The sequence below is a fragment of the Pelophylax lessonae genome, assembly GCF_965119305.1.
Source record: "Pelophylax lessonae genome assembly, chromosome: 5".
Lineage (NCBI taxonomy): Eukaryota > Metazoa > Chordata > Amphibia > Anura > Ranidae > Pelophylax > Pelophylax lessonae.
The window spans coordinates 398,601,844-398,625,765 of NC_138772.1; the positions used below are offsets into that span (position 1 = coordinate 398,601,844).

General features: G+C 43.4%; 1 protein-coding gene across 1 annotated transcript in view; it reads left to right on the plus strand.

Moving 5' to 3' along the window:
- Positions 1–23,922, plus strand: part of GREB1L (GREB1 like retinoic acid receptor coactivator) — a 117,209-nt gene that overhangs the window by 51,346 nt on the left and 41,941 nt on the right. The window contains exons 13-19 of the mRNA XM_082259555.1: positions 4,874–5,002; positions 6,237–6,371; positions 12,927–13,124; positions 17,375–17,555; positions 21,637–21,829; positions 22,169–22,302; positions 22,409–22,748. Coding sequence (XP_082115681.1) covers positions 4,874–5,002; positions 6,237–6,371; positions 12,927–13,124; positions 17,375–17,555; positions 21,637–21,829; positions 22,169–22,302; positions 22,409–22,748 — 1,310 coding nt within the window. The remainder of the gene's footprint in view (positions 1–4,873; positions 5,003–6,236; positions 6,372–12,926; positions 13,125–17,374; positions 17,556–21,636; positions 21,830–22,168; positions 22,303–22,408; positions 22,749–23,922) is intronic.

Consider the following 23,922-nt stretch of genomic DNA (forward strand, 5'->3'; position numbering starts at 1 on the left):
CCCCTCCAGACCTGAAGATAAACCATCCAAAGCCTGAAGGTGCGCCCCCACCCATAACTGGGGTGGGGGGACGTCTTCGCCGGTTCCCGGATCCATGGCTTTCCAGAATCCCGGACAAATGGGTTTGCGAAGTCATAAAGTCAGGGTACAAGATCGAGTTTCGATCTCTCCCACCGGCGCGATTCTTCCCTTCCAATATCCGACTATCTCCGGATCGTCTAGAAGATCTGCGGAGAGCAGTCACAGATCTACTACAACAAGGAGTGGTAGTCCACGTTCCTTGGACAGAATGGTTTCAAGGGTTTTATTCAAACCTGTTTACAATACCCAGGAAAGAGGGCAAAGTGCGTCCAATTCTGGACTTAAGAGCACTCAATTCTTTCGTCAATATAAGAAGATTCAGAATGGAGTCCATTCGCACGGTAGCAGCCTTCCTGCATCCAGGGGATGTCCTAGCGTCCATAGACATCAAGGACGCCTATCTTCACATTCCCATTTTCGCAGGACATCAGCGTTTTCTACGCTTTTCCGTAGAGGAGAACCACTATCAGTTTGTGGCGTTACCTTTCGGTCTCGCCACGGCTCCGCGGGTCTTCACAAAGGTGTTGGCCCCAATGTTGGCACTTCTGCGCCAAAGAGGTATATCGATTCTAGGTTACCTAGACGATCTTCTGCTTCATGCAGAGTCTCCTCAGACCTTGCTACAAAACATAGAAATTACTATGATTTCTTTACAGGAATTCGGGTGGCTGGTGAACCAGCAAAAGTCATTTCTGGTTCCCACCCAGAGGCTCGAATATCTGGGTCTAATTCTAGACACAGTCAGGACAAGAGTTTTCCTTCCGGTAGGGAAACTCCGAAAGATTCAATCAGCAGTCCAGTTGTTACTGTCCAACAGCTGGTCTTCCCTTCGGACTTGCATGAGGGTTCTGGGGTTGATGGTGGCTTCGTTCGAAGCAGTCCCATTTGCCCAGTCCCATACCCGAATTCTTCAGCAAGAGATTCTTCTCAGATGGAATCGGAATCCGGAATCCCTGGACAATCAGATCCGATTGAGCAAACAGACCAGAGAGTCTCTGGTATGGTGGCTTCGGTCTCCGATGCTCAGCCAGGGAAAGTCATTTCTGCCAATATATTGGACGACAGTGACCACGGATGCCAGTCTATCCGGATGGGGAGGAATTCTCGGTCAGTTATCTGTCCAGGGACTTTGGTCCCCGGAAGAATCCAGGTTACCGATAAATGTATTGGAACTGAGAGCGATCAGACTTTGTCTGATTCACTGGACCGAGCAGCTCCAGGGCAGCTCGGTTCGGATCCAGTCGGACAATGCCACGGCCGTGGCTTATGTCAATCACCAGGGGGGCACCAAGAGTGCCCGAGCGGCCAAAGAAGTGGCTTGCATTCTTCGCTGGGCGGAACGATTTGTTCCAGCAATCTCTGCGGTGTTCATTCCGGGGGTGGAGAATTGGCAGGCAGATTATCTCAGCCGTCAGACCCTGGATCAGGGGGAATGGTCCCTCCATCCAGACGTTTTCCACCACTTGTGCCTACGGTGGGGCACCCCGGATGTGGATCTGTTGGCATCACGATTCAACAGGAAAGTTCAGAGATTCGTGGCTCGCTCCTGCGATCCTCTAGCAGAAACCGCAGACGCACTGATCGCCCCATGGGGGCAATACCAGCTAATATATGCCTTCCCTCCTCTCGCGTTACTGCCAAGACTTCTTCGCAGAATAGAGGAGGAAGGAATCCCAGTAATCCTGGTAGCTCCGGACTGGCCTCGTCGAGCTTGGTACGCCGACATGGTCAGACTGGTGGCGGACGTCCCGTGGAGACTTCCTCTCAGGGAGGATCTACTGTCTCAGGGACCGATCTTCCATCCTGCTTTACGATCGCTGGCTTTAACGGCCTGGCTATTGAGACCCAGGTGCTGAAGGACAAAGGTTTGTCAACTTCAGTTATTCCTACTCTAGTTGAAGCAAGGAAAGCGACTTCCAGGAAGATTTATCATCGCACATGGAAGTCCTACATTGCATGGTGTGAACCTTTGGGGTTCCGTCCTCGGTCTTATTCGATTAGTCGAATATTGGCTTTTCTGCAACAAGGGGTTGAGCAGAAACTGGCCTTGAGTACTATCAAGGGTCAGGTCTCAGCATTAGCCATCTTCTTTCAGAAGCCTTTGGCTACTCATTCCTTGGTGCGGAATTTCATCCAGGGGGTGCGACATCTGGCTCCGCCAGTGCACGCGCCGTTACCCCCCTGGGATCTTAATTTAGTGTTGTCGGTTCTTCAGAAACCTCCCTTTGAAGATATTAGGGAGGTTCCTCTACCCACGTTGTCCCAGAAGGTGGCCTTCTTGGTGGCTATTACTTCTGCACGCAGGGTGTCAGAACTGGCCGCATTATCTTGTCGTTCACCATATCTGGTGGTTCATAGAGATAAGGTGGTTCTTCGTCCGAATCCATCCTTCCTACCAAGAGTGGTTTCAGAATTTCATCTGAATGAAGAAATTGTATTACCTTCCCTGTGTCCTAAGCCCAGTCATCCTCGGGAATTTGCTTTGCACTCCTTGGATGTGGTCCGGGCGATCAGGGTATACTTGAAAACGACAGACTCGTTTCGCAAGACGGATTCACTTTTTGTGATCCCAAATGGACCCAAAAAGGGGTTGCCTGCATCTGCCGCGACCATTTCCAGATGGATCAGACAGACGGTAGTGCAGGCTTATTCTATTAAGGGTCGGGAGCCCCCGTTCCCTGTTAAGGCGCACTCCACTCGGGCACTTAGTGCGTCATGGGCCTTTCGCCATCAGGCGTCAGTGGTCCAGGTGTGCAGGGCGGCTACCTGGTCGTCGGTGCATACCTTCTCTAAACATTATAAAGTTGATGTAATGGCATCGTCTGATGCCTCATTTGGCCGCAAGGTTTTGCAGGCCGCAATTTGAGGAGACCAGTGGTCTACCTCGAGGGTTTTTTTCTGTTGGAAAATTTTTTTCTTTAGCCTCATTCTTTGTTTATAATGAGCCTTTAAAACTTCTAGTTTGGCACCGGTTGGGCCTTCTAGATTGGATTTGATTTTGTCAATCCCACCCCTCATTTGTGGCACTGCTTCTGGATGTCCCAGCTCTTGAGAATCAAGAAGACTACGTCTGTCAATGAGCGATAGAGAAAAATGGATTTTTGTAAGAACTTACCGTAAAATCCTTTTCTCTTAAGCTCATTGACAGACGTAGTACCCGCCCCTCTATCATTGAGTTGGGTTGGGTTAAATTCTCTGTACTGCTTTAAACAGAACTGATTCCCTGTAGCAGAGAGAGGGAGGATATACCCTCAGGGACTGCCCCTAGGGTGGAGCCAGAACGTTTTGTCATTCTGCCTAGTCCTACTCCTGCGGAGACAACATAACCCAGCTCTAGAGAATCAAGAAGACTACGTCTGTCAATGAGCTTAAGAGAAAAGGATTTTACGGTAAGTTCTTACAAAAATCCATTTTTCTCTGATCTTCTTTGACGAACACATCACCTACACCTCTGTGGAGTTGTAATTCTCCTGACACTGCTTGTAACTAAACGAAGTGCCTATAGCAGAGAGAGGGAGTATACCCCCTGAGGCTGCCCATGGGCCTAGCCAGACTTTTTTTCTGCCTAGTGTCCTACTCCTGTAGGGGGCATTATAACCCAATGGTTATAAAGGTCTGAAGCTGTGTCCATCAATGAACATCAGAGAAATGAATTTTACGGTAAGTCAAAAATCCCATTTTACCTTTAATGCAGGGAAGGAATTAAGGTAAAAAACATTTTGGCTTTAGAACCACTTTTAATCATTTCACTGCAGCAAAGGACTAGTTTAGTATGACGAGGTGTGTGCAAAACTTAAAATGCAGAAGGGAATTTACCCCTTTACCTGAAGGTTGGCTTATCCAGCACCCATTCACATGCTACTTGCTTGTTCCGGCCAGCCAGTAAATGGCTCTCAAAGATCAAATACAGTATTTGAAGGTGTGGATGGTGTATTTGATGCTGCTCTGCATGGTCTGGTGTACAGTGTTTTCAGGCAATAAGCGAATTACCTGGTAGACCTTTTATTTCAGCGCAGGACCACAAGATAATGGTGAGGGGGGGGGGGAGGGGTTAAAGGCATTATTTTGAAACTTGCTTGACTTGTCTGGATACATTTACAAGAAATGATCTGGTTTAAATGTGCCTCCTATTGTTTAAATTTTTTTGCTGCTTAAATTAAAACTGCGGACGCAAGTTTGTCACACCCGAATCATTACATAGCTTTCTCAAAGCATACTAAACACTGGCCCTTTCTCTGTAGAAAAAAAAATGTATTGTTGGGGTTGATTTACTAAAACTATAGTGTCTAAAATCTGGTGCAGATGTGCATGGTAGCCAATCAGCTTCTAACTTCAGCCTGATTAAGCTTTGACACAAAAAACACCTAGAAGCTAATTTGCTCTCTATGCCAAGCAGCATCCGATTTTGCACTCCTCAGCTTTAGTAAATCAACCCCATTGTGTCATAGATTGATCTGGTATTACTGCTTTCAGAATTCTTAAATCATATTGTTTTTATATCGTTTAGAAAACATTTCTGTTGTCATTGTAATGTCATCAGACTGGGTTAAGTTATGCAATAATACAAACCAAGATTGGATATCGAGACACTTTTGATTAACACATGACCGCCGTTAATGGTTAAATGTCATGGCACCGTGACTTATGCTAGAAAGAATTGTGCCAGTTAGGTGTTCCTTTTTGTTTACTTTGGAAGACCATTAGTAGTTAACCAAGGACGCTGGCAATAAGCTGTGTTTTTAGTGAGGTGGTAGTACAATTGATTCTAATCCTTCTCTTCATTTTTTTAAAGGTAAATATCAATCCCGGGTTCTAGCAGAGAGCATGCTGACAACCAGTGAGTTCTTGAAAGAGATCAGTTATGAGCTTATCACAGGGAAGGTTAGCTTCTTGGCCTCCCATTTTAAGAACACATCCACAGGTAAGCAGCAATAAGTACAGTATGTCACCCCAATTTTCATGAACATGAGGATTTACTTGATTCTGACAATTATCTCTGTATTTTATAATGGAAATTTATCAGGGCTTCTTTAACCAGTTGTGGACATTGGACGTGCTACATAAACCCCATAAAAACCTTTACATACACAGGACATACATAGTTTGCTGTTCTCCTCTTCTGCTGCTCCCTTCAAAACAATTTCTGGCAGTTCCTGGCTGTCAAAACGATAGCCAGGAGTTACTATGTCATACAGCAGCTATTGAATTATTACTTTGTTTGTTCTTTATTTGTAATGTGACCCCTAAAAATGAACAAACAAAAAGTTAAAATGATAATAGTTACATAAAAAACACAGAAATAACAGCTAAGGGAACGAGGAGGTGGCGTTAACTGGAGCTGTTGAGGGTAAGCTGAGGGTTAATAAGATGTGCCACTTCCTGCTGGGTAAAATATAAATACATAAAAAAAAAAAGAAGAAAAATGTATTTAATTTGCAATTCATTGCTCTTGTTTTTCCTGAAAAATTCTATTGTGTAAAAAAAAAAAAAAAAAAAAATATGTATTTGTTTTTCTCTAAAGTTAATGCCAAATAAATAGGCTCATGGCATAAATGATAAAATTGCTCTGGTCCACCAGTTCAGCTTAAGGCTACGTTCACATGTGGGCGTAGCGGATCGCGGGCAGAATCACGATTCTGCCCACGATACGGAAATCATTGTAAACCGCGGGACGCCTGTGCGTTGCCCGTGATTTGCAATGGCACCCCAAACGCTGTGCGATGTTGCCGCAATTTACGCCTGCCGAATCACGGTAACATTGTGCAAACAAAATCGCAGGACGCATGACGCCCAAAAAAGGTATAAGAGCTTCTTTGGGGCGTCATGGTACCCACGATTTTGTTTGCGCGATGTTACCGCGATTCGGCAGGCGGAAATCGCGGCAACATCGCACAGCGTTTGGGGTGCCATTGCAAATCACGGGCAACGCACAGGCGATTTGCAATGATTTACGGATTGCGGGCAGAATCGTGGTGATTCTGCCCGCGATCCGCTACGCCCACATGTGAACGTAGCCTTAAGGAAAAATCCTAAAATGTATTTGCTAAAGAGGGGGGCCGTCCTGGTAAACTAGTACCTATGGTGAGTTACACTGGTATATCTGGTTTGTTTTAATCATTTTAATTTTTACAAATTGTTCCCGGTTTATTTCCTAGGTGATGATTTGGACAGATTGCTGGAAAAAATTCAGAGGAAGAGGGGAGATAATGTAATCATTCCTTTTCATGGCGATGTGAAAGAATGCATCTCTTCCCAGGAAGCAGCCTGCATGATTCCTGCACAAGGCAGAGGTAGATATTACTGAATTACCTCCATCGGGCTCCCACATTTTATATACTGCTGATCTTACTGGCTGCTCTGCCTATATTCTTGTAGTCATTTGATGTATTTTTTTTTTTTTTGTGTACGGATATTAGCAGTCAATTATATATGTTCATTGAGCTGGTAAATAACGATCAGTCCAGCTTTAAATTTTTATATATAACAAGCCTGCTTAGTAACTACAGTATATATTTGAAAGTCAGAAAAACAAGCTTGAGTTGAGTTTAACATTCAATATGTTTTCTATTGTGAATAAAAAATGAGTTTGAGATTTGCAAATCATTGCATTAATATTATATTATACAGGATTTATATATCGCCTACGGTTTGCTCAATGGTTTACAATATAAAGGGAGACATTACAGCAACAATACAATTCACTACAAGAGGGTTTAAAGGGGCCTTACATTCTTGTTTCAATGTAGATTTTAAGCAGTGTCCCAACTTTTTTGGAATTGGGGTTGTTGCAGCAAGAGATTTGGGACCACCACAAGTTTGTATGCCTATTTGGCATATAATTGTAGCATGTGTTTGAGAAGAGATCATTTCCTTTTTAAAGAGAGCTGGGAATAATCATTGTTCCAATAAGCTGGGAAATAGGGGATAACAAATGGTTCAGGCCCAGAACTGTTGATGCCTATAAACAAGTATTGGGCAATGCCAGAGCACAGTGTGTGTAGTTGTGTCGTCATTTCTGGCCGCTAGCAGTGAGAGTTGCTAAAGGAAAAAGCTCATAGTAAATTTATCTCAACTTGTAACTTGCCCCTTTTGCAAGCCGCGAAATGCGATAATTCAGTTTCTGCAATTTTATCATTTTATGCCTGTTGTGTTTCCGCTGGCTTGTTGATTTATTACAATTTACTTATACAGTTAATTCAAAAAGTGCGATCATCAACCTTTCAACCTGGGAATTGGTGGATATTGCAATCAGCTTTGTACTTCTGATAACATTTTATTAGGGTTAATGATACATTGTGGATTTCCTAGCACACCTATCAAAATAATGATTAAACTGTGCCAGAATAAATGAAATAAAAATCATGTGGTCAAATGGTTAGATAACTATAGTAACCAAAGCCTGTTATTCTAGATTAGCAGTGCCCAGTTTTTTCCCTTATCTCCACTAAAAAACATAAATGGAACTTTCTCTTTCGTTCATTGACAGACACAGCTCCTGATTCTTCTTAACCATTGAGTTATACTGCCCCCTACAGGAGTACGACACTAGGCAGTAGATTTTCACAGGAACAAAATAACAATCGCCGGACTGGGCGAAAGACTGGGTAGTCTAGATCCAGAGGGTCCCCCCAGTCTGGCCAGTGAGCGCACACAGGCTTCAGCTCCACGCTAGGTTGGCCGCGACATAGCCCCACTGGATCGGGGGCTGGCCTGCGAGATAAACATCTCATGTGGGCACTTACAACCTGGCCTCAGCCTGAGTAGCAGTGTTCCTCTTGGCTGTCCGGAGTAGTGCCCGCTCTGTTCCTGGTATGGTTAGTAGCTGTCCCCCTGCTACTCCGGGAAGGCTTTAAGGGGGATGTGGGCCCCTCCCTGGGACAGTGGGACCCCCGGGCTGAGCAGGGTTCCCTGCCAACCTAGGGGTTGGTGACTAGGGCAGAGATGTCCTCTGGGCTCCCTGCGGCAGCTGTTGGGCTGGGGGAGCAGATGGTTTAGCATCCACGCCTTACGTGGCCGCATTCTGACAAAAATTTAGGCCGCAGCTTTGCGGTCCACTGGTCGGAAACTATGTGGGGCGACCCCTGTGAGTGTGTCTGAAGCTACTGCCTCCTGTTTAGGCATCTGCCCTCCCCTCAGCTGCCCCTGGGTGGTCGGCTTTGCTGGGGCTCATGTCCAGGCGGGTGGGAGCCCACAAAAATTTAGACCGCGGCTTGCGGCAAGCTAGGCCATGCAGCCAAGTCAGGTGCCTCCATTGGGGGGGGGAGGCCGCCCCAGTGAGTTTGGCTGAAGCCCCCACTCTTCCTTTTGGCATCTGCTGGACTGGGATCCGTACACTTGCGGCTGGGTCTTCACGAAAATTAAGACTGCGGCCTGCTAGGCTATGCATTTAGCTAGGCACGTCCCTTGGAAGGGGTGGTGCTGTGGGGGGGCGGTTCAATGACAGCCTTGATGCCATTATTCTGTGGAGCACCTGCCCCTTAATAGCGCTGCGGGATCATCAGGGTACCCTGCCTGCGCGTCTTGCGTCACGGCAGGCGGCCCCCTTTTAAGAAGGCTATTTACCATTATGCAGGCCTCTATGGTAGGGCTCAGAGGCAGTGCTATATCTTGGCCTAGGCCAACAAGGCCCGGCCTAGGGCGGCACTTTGCAGGGGTGCAGCAAAAAGGCTGCACCCCTGCACAAAACCCCCCCCCCCCTCCAAAACAGCCTCCCCCTGCTCCCGCACGAAAAGGGTCCCTGCCGGCTTGCGCTACACTTTAGTTTAGTTTAGTGCCAGTCTTATGGGGTGAATTGGGCCAGAGGGCAGGGTCCAGGAAGCAAATAAGTCTGGCACACACATAAAGCACTCACACTGCTACCTGCCAGTATGATAATACCGGCAGGTGAGGACATTCGGACAGACCGCAGGCCGCCCACTACACTTAATACAGCTGGCCCGACGGCCCCCAATGCTAATAAGTGTGGTACTGCAGCCTAATGCTCCGCCTACCCTCCTCTGCCCCCAGATATGGCAGGCATCATGTCAATAATATAATTTCATTTCTTTAAACATCCATGTCCTTAAGTGAGCATATTGAATTGCATCATATACAATTGAGACTTTTAATTGTATAATATGGCAATATTATTTTGGACCTGCTTACCTCATATGTCCTATCGCAATATGTCACTGGGTTAGTAAGATTACTCCTATCTTATAAGATATTTGGACTTTTGTTTGCTGCCACTGATTATTTCACTTATTTGTATAATTACTATGGACATCCTAGTCATTCTACAAATAAGTGAAATATTCCTTTAATTACATTCAATGGCAGCAAAGTCCAAATATCTTAGGCTGCACTAATGGCCACTGATGGGGCTGTACTGATGGCCACTGATGAGGCTACATTGATATGCTGCACTGATGGGCAGTAAGGAGACGGCACTGATGGGAACTGATGAGGCTACGCTGATGGGCACTGATACACTGTGGTTGTGGTCTGTGGTTTACAGATGACAGAACGGGTCAGAAACAGGAAGGGGTGTGGCCTTTACAGGAAGGGGTGGGTCATATTTAAATTAGGGGGTGCGTAAGTTTAGTCAGGCCTAGGGCAGCACAAAACCTAAATACAGAGGGCTCAGAGGGCGACCCCCTTGTCCCCTTTTTGTGGGGTCCAGTAGGTGATCCATTGGTGGACCTTCGGTCGGCATCCCCTTTCCCGGATCGCAGTTGGCAGCCCTCCCCTGCTTGTTGCATCAGATTCTGAAATTGTGTTGACTGCCGCAGACGAGAGTCACCCTGCTGGGTGTGTGTCCACACACCCTGAGTGCTAAGTTAGCAAGGATGATTCCTCTGCTCCTCTAGCCATGCATGAAAAGGCGCTGGTGGATTCACTGTTTGTGTCAGTGTGGGAAATTAAGAAAATGGAGGTTGCGGCTGATGCTGCATCAGAGGCGCTGGTCCCTTTCGGCACCCACAGGGCCTCCAAAGCGGCGAGGGCATTCCCCTTTCCGTTTACTTTGACAACATTGTCACAAAAAAGTGGGGATGTCCAAAGCGCAGTAGTTCCTAAGTGTTTTTGCCTGGCGGTATCCTTATGAGGATTAACTGCTTTAAAGGTGGACGGCCCCACCTGTAACTGACTCATTCGTTTCCAGGTTGGTTAAAGCTACCCTCATTTGGGTTGAAGAGTCCTCGGCCTTTACTTTCCAGCTGATAGGAGGGCGGAGGCTCTGGCCCACCATATGTTCACTGTGGCTGGGTCAGCACTTAGGTCGGTATTTACCATTGCCCTGGTATCGCAAACTCTGACCAAGTGGGCTAAATTTTTACGCCGGGACCTGGAGGGGAAACGGCTTCCCCCTGTTTTGCAGAGCAGTTGATCAAAGGGCTACAGTTTATCTGTGATGCTTCTTTGGATGTGGCTCCTTTGATTTCTAGACTGTCCGTATCAGCAGGGGTCCTTCTGCGTATTATCTGGCTGAAATGCTGGTCTGCGGACCAGACTTCTAAGAAGACCTTATCTGATCTCCCCCTTGTAGGGGATCTCCTGTTTGGAGCTTCCTTGGATGACATCGTTAATGGACTCACGGGGCGAAGAGTTTTCTTCTTCTGCCGGCTACCAAGGGCAGCGAGCCCCGTCGTAGACGTGGGCCATTCTCCTCAGCTCATGAGAGGTTTTTTCGTCCCTCGGGCTCTCAAGACAAGCTGCAACCATTTCCAGATGGATCAGACAGACAGTGGTTCAGGCCTATAACATCAAGGGTCAGGTTTCATTTTCCCTGTCAAGGCACACTATTAGGGTGCCTAGTGCCTCCTGGACTTTCTGTCATTCTGCATCAGTGACGAAGGTTTACAAGGCGGCCCGCCCGGTTTTCGGTGCACACTCTTACAATGTTTTTATAAAGTGGATGTGTTGGCATCTGCGGATGCTTCTTTTGGCCACAAGGTTTTGCAGGCTTCTTTAAGGGTGTATTGTATTTCAGGTGAGCTCCAGTTGTTTATGGTAGAGCTCTACGTTACCTGATTGGCTATGGTTAACCTTGGGAATTTTTTTCTGATGTTTTTCCCACCCCTCATGTTAACACTGCTTTGGGAAGTCCCAATGGTTAAGAAGAATCAGGAGCTTCGTCCGTCAATGAACGAAAGAGAAAATATGATTTTTGACCCCCCCGTAAAATCAATTTTTCTGATGTTCTTTGACGGACACAGTACCCACCCCTCTGTGGAGTTGGCTTTCTTCTGACACTGCTTGTAACAAAACTGAGTGCCTATAGTGGAGTGTGGATGTATGCCCCCTGGGACTGCCCATAGGCGTAGTCAAGCTTTTTCCTGCCTAGTGTCCTACTCTTGTAGGGGGCAGTATAACCAAATGGTTAAGAAGAACCAGGAGCTGTGTCTGTCGATGAACATCAGAGAAATGGATTTTACAGTAAGTCAAAAATCCAATTTTTCAACACTTCTTCCTAATTTCTCTGCAATGACAATCACATAATCTGCAGGCACTTGTTTGTCTTCCCGTTCCTGGTTCTTCCACCATGTCGTGAGTTAAAAAGAACAGAAGGGGCAAGGTTCTATTGCCATGGGACCTAAGCGGTTTGGTTCACACCGGCTAACGTTAGACCTAAACAGAAGCCCCAATCCATCTCAATGTCTGGATGACCAATAAAAGACACAGAAAACAATATAAAACTAGCTGTCAGAGTAAAAGTTTTCAGTGTGGTAGTAAATGCTAACAATAACTGGATGACATTGATTTTGCTAAATCTCCACGTATCATAAGCTTATTGCCTTTTTTATTTTATTTTTTTCCTTTTTTAGGTACGGTTTTAACAGGTTTTTACTTTATTCTATTAGTGACTACATTCCAATAAGATTGCACAATGAGTGTTGGCACGAACATTTATACTTTTAACCAGAGGTTAAATGTGACAGGGTGACAACCTATTTGTATATATGTCACCGGCGCAAACTAAACAATAAAATCATAACCAATATGCGGTTTGCTGCAGCTAGGGTAACTCTTTACAGGAGTATATACAAACCAAAATCTTTAAGTAGCTGCACTAACCGATACAGTACGAGACTTATTAACCCAAATCAACCTGAAAAAATATTCCAGCACCACTAACAATGTGCAACAAAAATATACATGATGAAATTGATAAAGTGTCCATTAATCCATTCTGTGGCCGTAATAGTGATATATTCTATATATATTCCATCATTGCACGATATCCCATTCAGTTTATTTAAAAAACCCATTTTAAAATTTTACACTCACATGTAGAAGTGCCCTTAGACTGCCACTAAGTCTATCCAGCAATCCACTGAGCCTGTGCAGCCGCCGCTCTATCCATTGGAGCTGGCATGTGTTCCAAGCCTCGGTTTCAATGCGGGTCGGGAACTGAAAGTAGCGGGAACCTCACTCCACTAGCCTCAACATGTTTCGCAAAAATTAAGCTGATGACGCACCTATATTTATATTTTTGGTACACGTTGTTAGCTGTGCTGGAATATATATTTTTTTTTTTTTTGTCATCCTGTAACATCAAATGTCTCAACAAGGACCTTCATGGCAAAATAACCAAGTATTTTTTTTTGTAAGCTTAAAAAAAAAAATGACTCTTGGAATTAGATTGACAAGTTTAGGATTAAAGGAGGTTTATGTTTATATATATATATATATATATATATATATATATATGTAAACAATAGAGCTTGGAAGGCTGCATTGATTGACTGACTGACTGTTTTTGCCTACCTGAAGACTGTGCAACCAAGTCATCTAAGAGGTTATGTATCTGTGACATGGTCTATTTTGTTAAATCTCATTAATAATTAATTTTTTCTGGGTTCTAGGTTGTAACACCGATAATTTCCAAATATACCAGTCTCAACTGATGGTGGCTCGGAAGCTTCTTTCCCAGGTGTGTGCAATTGCAGACAGTGGCAGTCAAAGTCTGGATCTAGGACGGTTCGGCAAGGTGGATTTCCTCATTATTGTTCCACGCTCAGAAATACTGGTACAGCAGACTATTCAAAGGATTAGACTGTCTGGTAAGATAAATATTTCCTTCTACTAACAAATCGGTTACAATGTCAATGAAACAACAGTTTGATCCTCCTTTTCTGTGGCAGCTCTATTGAAATGTTGAAATGCTCTATTGATCTACACCCACCTGCAAGTCCTAATTTTTCATTGTTGAGATTGAGTTGCTATTAGAGCTCAACATGGGAATGGTTGCTTTTAGCACTGATATTTCAGCATCAGATAAATAATGTCTGTTGTTGCTGTGGGCGCTAGTTTTGAGGACGCTTGAGAGGAGATATGATGGCAATATACAAATACCTCAGTGGTGATCTAAGTATAGGAAGAAAACTTTTCATTCTCAGGGAGTATAAGAGCACACGACAAACACAATGAGATTGGAGGAGAAGCAGTTTAACCTAAAGCTGCGCAGGGGTTTTTTCACTGCCAGGGCCATTAGGCTGTGGAACTCTCTTCCACAATTGGTTATGTCAGCGGAAAGTATTGATATTTTTTCAAGCCTCTTGAACGTGCAGCTTAGTGAACACAACATACATGGATATGAGAAATGGTTTTCAACATTGACACACATACACTTACACGGGTTGAGCTGGATGGACTATTTTCTTCAACCTTGCCTACTTTGAAACTATAAAAAAGGGAACTTGTGATTTATCCATCCAGGCCAAAGCAACAGGTTCACTTTACTGGTAGTCCAAATAGCTGTCTTAGGCTGGCCATACACGCAGCAAATTTCTTTCCTGCAACCATTGGTTGCAGGAAAGAAATTTGCTCAATTCTCTTATCAACACAGACAGTGGTGATGTGAGAATCCCTCCTGCTGGGCCGTTCACTTCTCCCAGCGGGGGAAGCCGTCCCTGCTGGGAGAAGACAGTGATTATCCCTAGTGGCTATAGCAGCTGCTTGCGATCGCAAGCGAATCCGGCTGGCTGGTTGTACCCAAGTTGATCAATCGACATTCAGCCTGTCTATTAATAGTTCGAATGTTGGCGTTGAACCATGTATGACCGGCCTTACTTGCCTTCCTTGCCTTCCTTTTGCACTTCTACCACTCTGTTCAAAGCATGGGGATTGGGTGGTTGGAGGCTCAACTGTCAGGTTCTGCTTATCAACTAAGAATAAGTAGGAAGTTAAGGGCACTAAACTTGTATAAAAACGCAATCCGGTGCATATCCCCTGGGTGACACCTAGAAGCTAAAACTACAGATGAAAAAAATAGGCTGCCCAAAAATAAAAAAATAATCCAGATAGTTTTAGTATTATTGAATTTAAAAAAAAAAAAAAAAGCAGTTTCCATGACAAAGACAACAACGATGGTAATACATACACCATTGTGCAAAATAGTATAGTAAGCATCAAGCATAGGCGTGCGCACAGGGTGTGCCTGGGCACACCCTAATAACCCTGCGTGGTGCAGATTCCCCCTGTTTGAACCCCTGATATTTCAGCAAAGCCCCCTAACGACTCCTACAATTTTTATACAAAATACAAAAATTTTAAAATAAAAACCACTGACACCATCCACTGCCCTGACACCACTCTGCCCTACTGATAGCGTCCACCGCTCTACTGACACCATCAGTGTATATACACGTGTATGTGTTTGAGCTTTGAGGTGCACACCCTAATGCAATTGTCTGTGCGCACCTATGGTATCAAGTTAGTAAAATTGTGATATAAAGAAGGAATAGAAGAGTCCTTGTCCTTGTAGACCAAGTAGGCCATCCATGAATTGGCAACCAAGAGGAGAATTGATAAGGACCCCCTTTCCGTAGACCAAGGATGGTGTAGATCCAGGCGCAGGAAAAAACTGCCCAAATTTTAGATAAGATAAAGAAAGGGGCGATAGGAGAAGAGAGAACCTAGAAATAGGGGGGAGAAGAGAAACTAGAAAGAAAAGGAGAGTGGTGGAAAAAATAATTTTCTGCCTGTATAAAGACACAAGAAATTAGATGCATACTGGCAAAATAAACCAGTTCAATGTGCTTGTAGTGTAGGGATCCTTAAGAGGATTTACTTTATGTTCTACCCTGTCATCCTGATTGGCTAACTGAATATGAAAATACAAAATCTTGTGTCATAAGCTGACACTCACACAAGCTATGCACATACCCTTTAAACCTTCATGACCTCTGGAACCTGTCAGTTAGCCACTTGGGTACCAAGCAGTGCATTGTGGGGAGATGGAGTTAATTTTTTTCCACATTGTTTAATAGTACCAGATATTTCTGGGATCTGTTGGTGGATGGATGGAAGGTTAGTAAACCCATTGTGAACAGTAGTAATTACCTTCATATTTGGCAAAAAAAATTGGATTTTTCCTACAACTTACCTGTAAAATCCTTTTCTTGAAATACATCACAGGACACAGAGCAGCCATAATAATTGCTATCTGAGTTATACGCCACCTGTAGGTGAATGGACACTGGCAACCAAAAAGACAGGAAGTCCCCCTCTGTATAACCTCTCCCATACAGGAAGTACCTCAGTTTTGCAGCAAGCAATAAACATCCCAGACAAGTGGGGAAGGGACTTCTGTGTCCCGTGATGTACTCCAAGAAAAGGATTTTACAGGTAAGGCGTAGGAAAAATCCAATTTTCTTTTATCATACATCACGGGACACAGAGCAGACATAATATTTACTATCTGCAATGTCCCAAAGCAATGCACTTGAGGGGAGGGGGACACTAAATAGGAATAGACTGGCATCTGACTGCAGCTGCTCTGTGTCCCATCCAGCTTCTGACAAAAGCTCATGCTGCCGGGAACACTCCTCAAATGCTGCGCCGTCTCTGCCCCTTACTGCGCATGTACTGCGTGCTACGTGCACGCCAACGTGTGACCCACACGCCCCCTCCTGGCTCCACATACTCGTGCATGTAAATAGGCTGAACTTGTGCCCGCGTAATCTCCCACCGCAGGGATGGCCATCGAAGGTGCTCCCTGAACCTAGAGCCACAGGGGGGTAAGCGGATGCGTGGGCAGGATATACAAAGTCCCGCTGCCCGCCAAGCTTGGGGGGGTTGAGAGCAGAAAAATGTCAGGCATCCAAGATACGCATACTATAGCTGAATCCACATACTGCCTTTAGTGGAGACCTAAAACATGGCACTCGGTATCTGTTAAATTAGAAGATAACAGTGCTTCATAATTAAAGTGAACTTGACATTCCCGCCACAGGATTCTGCCTATAACTAGAATCCAATCTTCACTCATCACGGCGGGTTCTGTCACTTGTCGACCTTCAAGGCCCAGGTCCCCCTAATTTTTGGGGCCACTCCCTTGGACCTGTAGGGCACCCTGCCGGAACACCTTTGGAGTTAGTCTTACCAAGGGTCTGGATCCCAGGGTCCAGGGCCCAAAAGGGTCGCATTACAGGCAATACCTCATTTCCCTTTATGGAGGCTCAGGTACCATCCTTTTAGTCTTCCGCTTTCAGATGAATCTGATTGCCAATCCCCTTGGATCCAGAGATCTTAACTGGGATTGTAGCATAATCTTTTTTAAAAATATGGAGAGCTTCTCCAACCATGACCATCACCTTTAAAAAACTGGCGAAAAACTGAGGTACTTCCTGTATGGGAGGGGTTATATAGAGAGGGACTTCCTGTCTTTTTGGTTGCCAGTGTCCATTCACCTATAGGTGGCGTTTAAAGAGGTTGTAAACTCGTTAAAAGTTTTTTTTTTTCTTTTGCAACCTGCAAGAGAAAGACATAATGAGCTAGTATGCATCGCATACTAGCTCATTATAAAATACTTACCTTAGAACGAGCCCCCGCCGTGCCGCTCTCTTACCTGTATGACGAGCGACATGTTCAGTCGCCCGTCTTCCGGGATCGCGGCATCCGGCCATCTGATTGGCCGGAGCCGCGGTGACGTCACTCCTGCGCACGCGCGCGGGAGCCGACGGTCACGGCACGGGGCTCTGAAGGAACGGCACGATCAGCCGTTCCTTCAGAGCGCATGCGCCAGTGACGTCACTGGCCGCATTAAAGGTAAATATCTCCTAAACCGTACATGCTTAGGAGATATTTACAGTACCTATAGGTACAACTTCCTGAGGAGGGTTTACTTCCTCTTTAACCCAGATAGTAATTATTATGGCTGCTCTGTGTCCCGTGATGTACAATAAATATTGATGAATCATGATAATCATTTTAGGTGTGAATGCAATAAATAGCTGTAAACAAATGCTATACTTATTTATATTATTTCTTCAGACCTTAGACAGACTTTGATTTTTTTTTTTTTTGGTAGGTGTGTTGACTGATTTGGGTCTAGAGGAATCGGCATTTGCACCTCAGCGAGCAGAAAAGTATGTGCTTCGACTAGATGGAGATTTCCAAACCAAATTCGAAGCGTTTATGAAAAAAGTGAAGCAAAATCGATATACTCTCTACGTTCTTATACATGATAATAGCCATGTAGACTTAACCAGGTAAGTGCACTGAATGACAAGCAATTGTAATCATCTGCCTTGGCTTGCTGGTGGGATCTTTTGGCATGGCACAAATCAAGTGATATCAATGTGAAATTGGGTAAGGGAGCATATTTTAGTTTAGGACAGGAAGTGTGTGGCAGGTTTAACAGGTGAAAATATAGTTTTCTAAAGTAGAAGAGTGGGCAAATTTTTTTTTTTTTTTTTCTTTTTTTTTTTTCAATAGAGCAGGAGAGGGTTATATTCCCTGTCAGATGTTTTTTTTTTTTTTTTTTTTTTGTCGCCATTGGAAAATTTCCCCGGAGGACAACCCAAAATTTGGGTTTTTCTTTTACTTTCACTTTCAATGATAATGGTAAGCAGAACAGATAGAAAGGGTGAAGCTCCCTCGGAGGCACAGACTGCAATAAAAACTGACAGGGGTTTCAATCCATCCCCACTCTATTTAGGACCTAAAAAAAACAAAATGCTTGGCATTTAGTTATTTTTTAATGCGTTTCCTTCATTAAGGTAAAATTGTACTAGTTAGTCACCCCCTCACCCCCCCCCCCCTTTTAATTACCAGAGTCCTCTGTCAATCCAGTGCTGTACCGCCTGTAGCGACACTGGTCTCGTTCTTCTCAGGACTCAGTGAGAGTACCAGGAGCCATTAGCACCTGCTGTTGTCTCCCAAATTCTGTGAGGGAGAAGGGGGCAGGGCTGAGACATGCTGTGTGTATCTATGAATGCACACGTACCAGCTAGGGAGTGAAAATAAATAGGGGTAGGGAATATGGCGCTGCCTAATAGGTGTTGGATAATGAAACAAATGGACTTAAATATAGCCAAGGAACGGTGTATAGATAAATGGTCTGTTCAATGTTCCCAAATGTGTATCCAGCCAATAATAAATAATTGATAAATGAAGAGGATGCTAATAAAATTCATATAAATCCAATAACACGCTAGCGTAAATGATAAAAATACATAAAACAAAAAATGTTATAATAAGCAAAGTGCTTGGTGCTGTAACCTAATAAATAGGTCTAAAAGGTGATGCAGTGGTATAAGGTGCCAACATATAAAAGTGATTAGAGTGACTAATATATAAAAAAATATTTTGTATATGTATATATAAAAAACAGTATATATTAAATACAGTTAAATGTAGATAGTACAAAATTAGAGACACAGTTGAATTTATATGTATGCAATAGTGGGTAAAATAAAGTGATAAGTGCAGTGATATGGTGGAAATAAACGTTAGGTGCAAAGTGAAATGTATAAATCGGGGTTAGAAAGTGCAAATGCTTTTATGCACAGTGAAAATTAAGCCCAGTGAAAGTGACCCAATATTCAGTGCACAAATATTAAATCAATGTCCATAGGTGGTGGTGCTTAATCTTCATATGGTAATCCCAAAGATCTTAATATTATAGGGGGTTACCCAGGGTGGAAATAAAATAGATTGCACTCACCAGAGTGCCCAACCCCACACAGGGGTATTAGGCAGGGGTATATATAAGCTGTATACCACAGCGTAGAGATGGCTGGTCTTGAGGGTCCTAGATACTGTTTCCACGTCTGTACGTCTCGGGTACCAAAGGGGGTGGGGAGTGAGTGCTGCTCCACAGCATTCAGTATCCTTCCTGGTTGTTACTCCAGCAATGGTGTGTATGTGAATGAACAAGGGGGGGGGGGACACATAGTGTGATACCCTAATATGAATTTTATTTAAAATATCACAAAGTAGGGTACTCACAATTTATTAGTAGGTATTACGCATATAGACACCCAAATCAGGGGGGACCATGTAAGCACATGCCAACAAGGGTTCTCCGCTCCGGAACGTGTGCGTTTCACGAAGGTCCCGGATCAGAAAGTGACTTTTGATATAGTCTTTTGGCTATATTTTATGGAGGCTGCAGCCCCTTTCCCTAAGTTCCATAGCGCAGGATCTTCCTATACAGCTAGGGAGTGAGTCTGCAGGTGCTCCCTCATAGGAACTGGCTTCCTATGGTAGCACACAGAGAAGAGGAGGAGCCTGGAAAGCTGGCAGAGAACCCCAGAATAGGAGGTTTGGGGCCACTCTGTGCAGTACCATTGCAAAGAACAGGTAAGTAAAATATAAAAGAAAAAAAAAACATAACCACTAAACTAATGCAGCCACCACATCTAGGGTTTGGTAAGCTGCAGTATATTTCATTTTTGATTTAAATGCAGTTAATGCTTATTAGTAAGATTATTTACATTAAGGTGATCTACGCAGATTTTAAAAGGTCTCCAAATTGTCTACGTTTTTTGTTCTAGAACCATCTATCAGTGAAAAGGCAGACCTACAGCCAAGTTTCATTCTGCAGCAGGGGCATTTCTAGGGCCCCATTTGACCAGTGGCACCTTTTGGGCACAAAAATAAAATGTTGAGGGACTGGTCGGATACTATTTGGGTCACATATAAGACTAATCTTTTTAACTGGAAAAAAAAAAAAAAAAGAATTGGTCTAAGTGCTTCAATGTCACATAATGACAACTCGATGGATTGAAAAGTAGATAAACTGTATAACATTCCAAAACTGTATAATGCATTTATCTCCATATCTCAAAGAATATTCAGGGCCTTGCGTAGAAGACCTGGGGCACGGGCCCTGGGTGTCGGGGTAAAGCAGCGCCTCTGCTCTGCACTGAGATCTTGGTGCAGAAGAGGTGGCTTTTGGATTCATTGGTTATGATGCCAAATAAAGCTGTAAAGCCCATTTGCACAGGTTAATCAGTGTAAGCAACTATTTTAAAGTATGTTTTTTGAGAAAAAAATCCCCTCCTGGTAAACCTATTTACAGTACATTGCAAGCATTTAAAATGCTTTTGCTCTACTCTGCATAATTTGATTTTAGGTCTTGCATTGTCCTTTCTTGCCCTGAATGCTTATGGAGATGGCTTACTTTCATATACCACCTGAGAACTCTCTGTTGTAAAAAGAAAAAAAAAGTGGCTCCTGTAATTGGACTTCATACTCTGTGCTGATGTCTAGGAAAACCAGTGAGGCAAAAGCAGTAAGCCAATCACTCCAGCAGGAAATTGCTGTTGGATTTTCTATACATAAACTGTGTACAGAATTACCCAAAACTGCCATATTTAGAGAAAGCGGCAATTTCATTTTTGTCTGTTTTTGAAAAATAGCAGGTACTAATTGAAATGGAAAACTAATTTTTATTCGCCTTAAATTAAAAAAATGGATCACATAGCAATTGCATATGGTCTAAATGCTTCAATGTCACATAATGACAACTAGATGGATTGAAAAGTAGATAAACTTTATAACATTCCAAAACTGTGTATTTTAGGAGAGTTTTGTGTTTTAAAGCCATCAGGCTAATATTAACTTTTTTTTTTTTTAACAAAGTTTTAAGTTTCTGGGTTCACTCTGGTCTTCTGGGGGTGGAATGTCTTCAATGATGCAGAGAATGGTACAAACAGTGCCATTCTGTGCACCCTTACACAGTGAATAAAGGGCTCAGTGGTGACTCCCTTTTGGGGGGGGGGGGGGGCGGGTGGACCCATGACACCCTACATTCACAGTAAACTTGAATGTTGAGTGACACTGGGCATCATTTTAACCCAAAAGACTGAGGGCATCTTGAGGTGAAGAGGCAGCACTGCAGGGGACAGCCCTGAAATATATTAAAAAAAAATATATATATATATATATATATATATATATATATATATATATGTATATTGCAGCTTGAGATATATTTTAATTTTAAGAACTTGATTAAGTTCCTTTAAAAAAAAAAAAAAAAATTTCAGGCTAAATGTTAAGGGGTAATTTTATGGTTTTGGGTTCGGGTTTTATTTGTATTCTTTTGAATTCTGGTGAGGGTAGGGTTAAGTAAAGATTAGATGTACTATTAGGAAGAGGTTACAGGTCAGGGCGTTTAGGCACACAATTTGTTTTTAAATTGTACTCTTAAAAAATATATATACGGTATATATTGTGCGTTGAAGTCCCAATTTAAGAGTTACAAGTATTTCTCATAGATGTGATTTTCTGCCCCATCATATCTGCAAAATGTGTATTCTGACGACATGTTTTCCTTTCTAGTGCTTTGTCAGGAACGTTGTCCCATGGAGATTCCTCTCAGGGTCTTTCTGACCGGATTGTCAATAGTCATGAAGTGCAGGAAGCCCTAAATCTCATAGTGCTGCAAATCAGTGCATTTCCATATGCTTTACAGACACAGCAATCCAAGATCAGCCCTAGCAATGAGGTGCACTGGATTCAGTCTGACATGGTGGTAAGGAATTTTATATCACATTTCCTTTTATTTCATTTTTTTTTTCATAAGAAAATATTTTTAATATTTTTTTTTTTTTTTCAAAATTACTTCGACTGTTACACCATCTTGCATTATGGAGTTCAGTTCACACTTGTGGCTCAACAAACATTGTTATAGTTACTACCGGTAATTCAAATCTGAAAATGTCAATTTTATAATATTTATGACATTGGTTACATGAGTAAGGTGACAATGAAGGCACTAGTAGGAAAGAGTTTTATTTTACTGTATTTATACTTTTGGCCTTTAAACATTTAATGAGTTGTGTGTTTTTTTTTTATGCTTTTTGTGAATTAGGAGGGTGTAACTGGAGAGGAAATGGTGTACTTTGGCATTAATGAGTACAGCAAATCTCTACAATGGGGTATTACAAGTCCTTTATTGAGATGTGATGAAACATTTGAAAAAATGGTCAACGCGCTCCTGGAAAGGTGATGTTTATTTTTTCCAAGAATAACTCCCTCTTTAAATGTCATACATTCATTTACTGCAACCTGGCACCTCGTTCTTTTAAATGACCATCCTCTTTCCATGTAGGTATCCAAGGCTTCACAGCATGGTAATTCGATGCTACCTTCTTATTCAGCAGTATTCTGAAGCTCTTATTGCTTTAACCACCATGACCTCGCTCAGAGACCACACCACACCAGAGACTCTTAGCATTGTGGATGACCTGCTTAGCTTCCCAGCAAAAGACAAAAGTGGCCAGGGACACATGCTCCTTATCCGGGTCCCTTCGGTACAGCTGGCAATGTTGGCAAAGGAGCGACTGCAGGAGGTCCGAGATAAACTAGGGTTGCAATATCGCTTTGAAGTGCTCCTTGGCAATCCTGCTTCTGAACTGTCTGTTGCCAAGCACTTTGTCACTAGATTAAAGGTAAGAGAAATTCTCAGCTTCTATTCAAAACCTATTTGGTACAGATTTTTCTACTATCGTCATAGACTCCGTGATGTCATTGGGAATACAAGGCACTCTGTTTTTTACCCAAAGCTCTGTTTTTCCTATCCAGCATCTTGCCCCTTCTCAGGCAGAGCTTGGAGTGAGGTCATGAGGGTGACTGTTCCCTGTTGACCATATGCCCAGCCAGAGTTTGATATCAAGAGGAGATTTTACATGGGTCTGAAAAGAAACAAAAATCCTGGAATAATTTCTTCTGATTACAATACAATTTTTTTTTTCTTGCGTAAAAAAAAAGATCAATGTAGATGGGGCGGAATTAACAAAGGGTTGTACATGCACAACTCTTCTAAATTTACAACATGGAGCAGGTGCTGCTCCTAATTGACAAAAGGGGCACAAGCCCCTTTGTTAATTAGGAGCGATCTGTTCTGTGACTGTGACACCCTGAGTGGAGAGATGGAGCTGCATGCACCAATTCCACAGCTCTTCCCACTCACCTTCGAGCAGAGGGAAGAGGAGGTTGTCAACCCTGTGCAATCTTTGCCTGTGCTGTGTAATCACTCTCTGGGCAGGGAAATTGTAGCGAGTGGTCTGCTTTCTGTATGTGAAACTGCCATATTGCCTCTTTTCATCAGGTGCAGACCCAGAGCCAGTTTCTAGTTCACTCTGAAATAGAAACTGAGTCAAGTGGCGCAAATAGATCCGAAAAAAATTCAATCCGCTCTGTTAATGTTGCTCGTGCCTTTATAATGGCCCAGGGAGCTTAGTTAATTCCCTGGAAATATGTCACTAAACTGGGTTAAGCAATAAAATGTAGGTCCAGCCACCCTTAATCCTGGGGAGATCTAAATTTTCAATTTTATCCTATATAGCGCAGCGGTGTTGAGAACTCCTGCCATCGCCGATACCTTCTTGTTAGTCCATCACTATTTAAGGTAGATGAGAAGAGGGCTGAAGGTATGTCAATGCCAATATTATTTATGTGTGTTCTTGCTAAAACCAGTTTTATAACATGCAGTTTCTGGTGACAGATGCCCTTCTTAAGTCCATTGATGAATGTGTAAAACTATTTTTTCACTTGCTTGTAAAAGAAGCACAATCTTAATGCCTTAACATACTTGAAAAACGTTGTAAATCAGGATTTCAAATG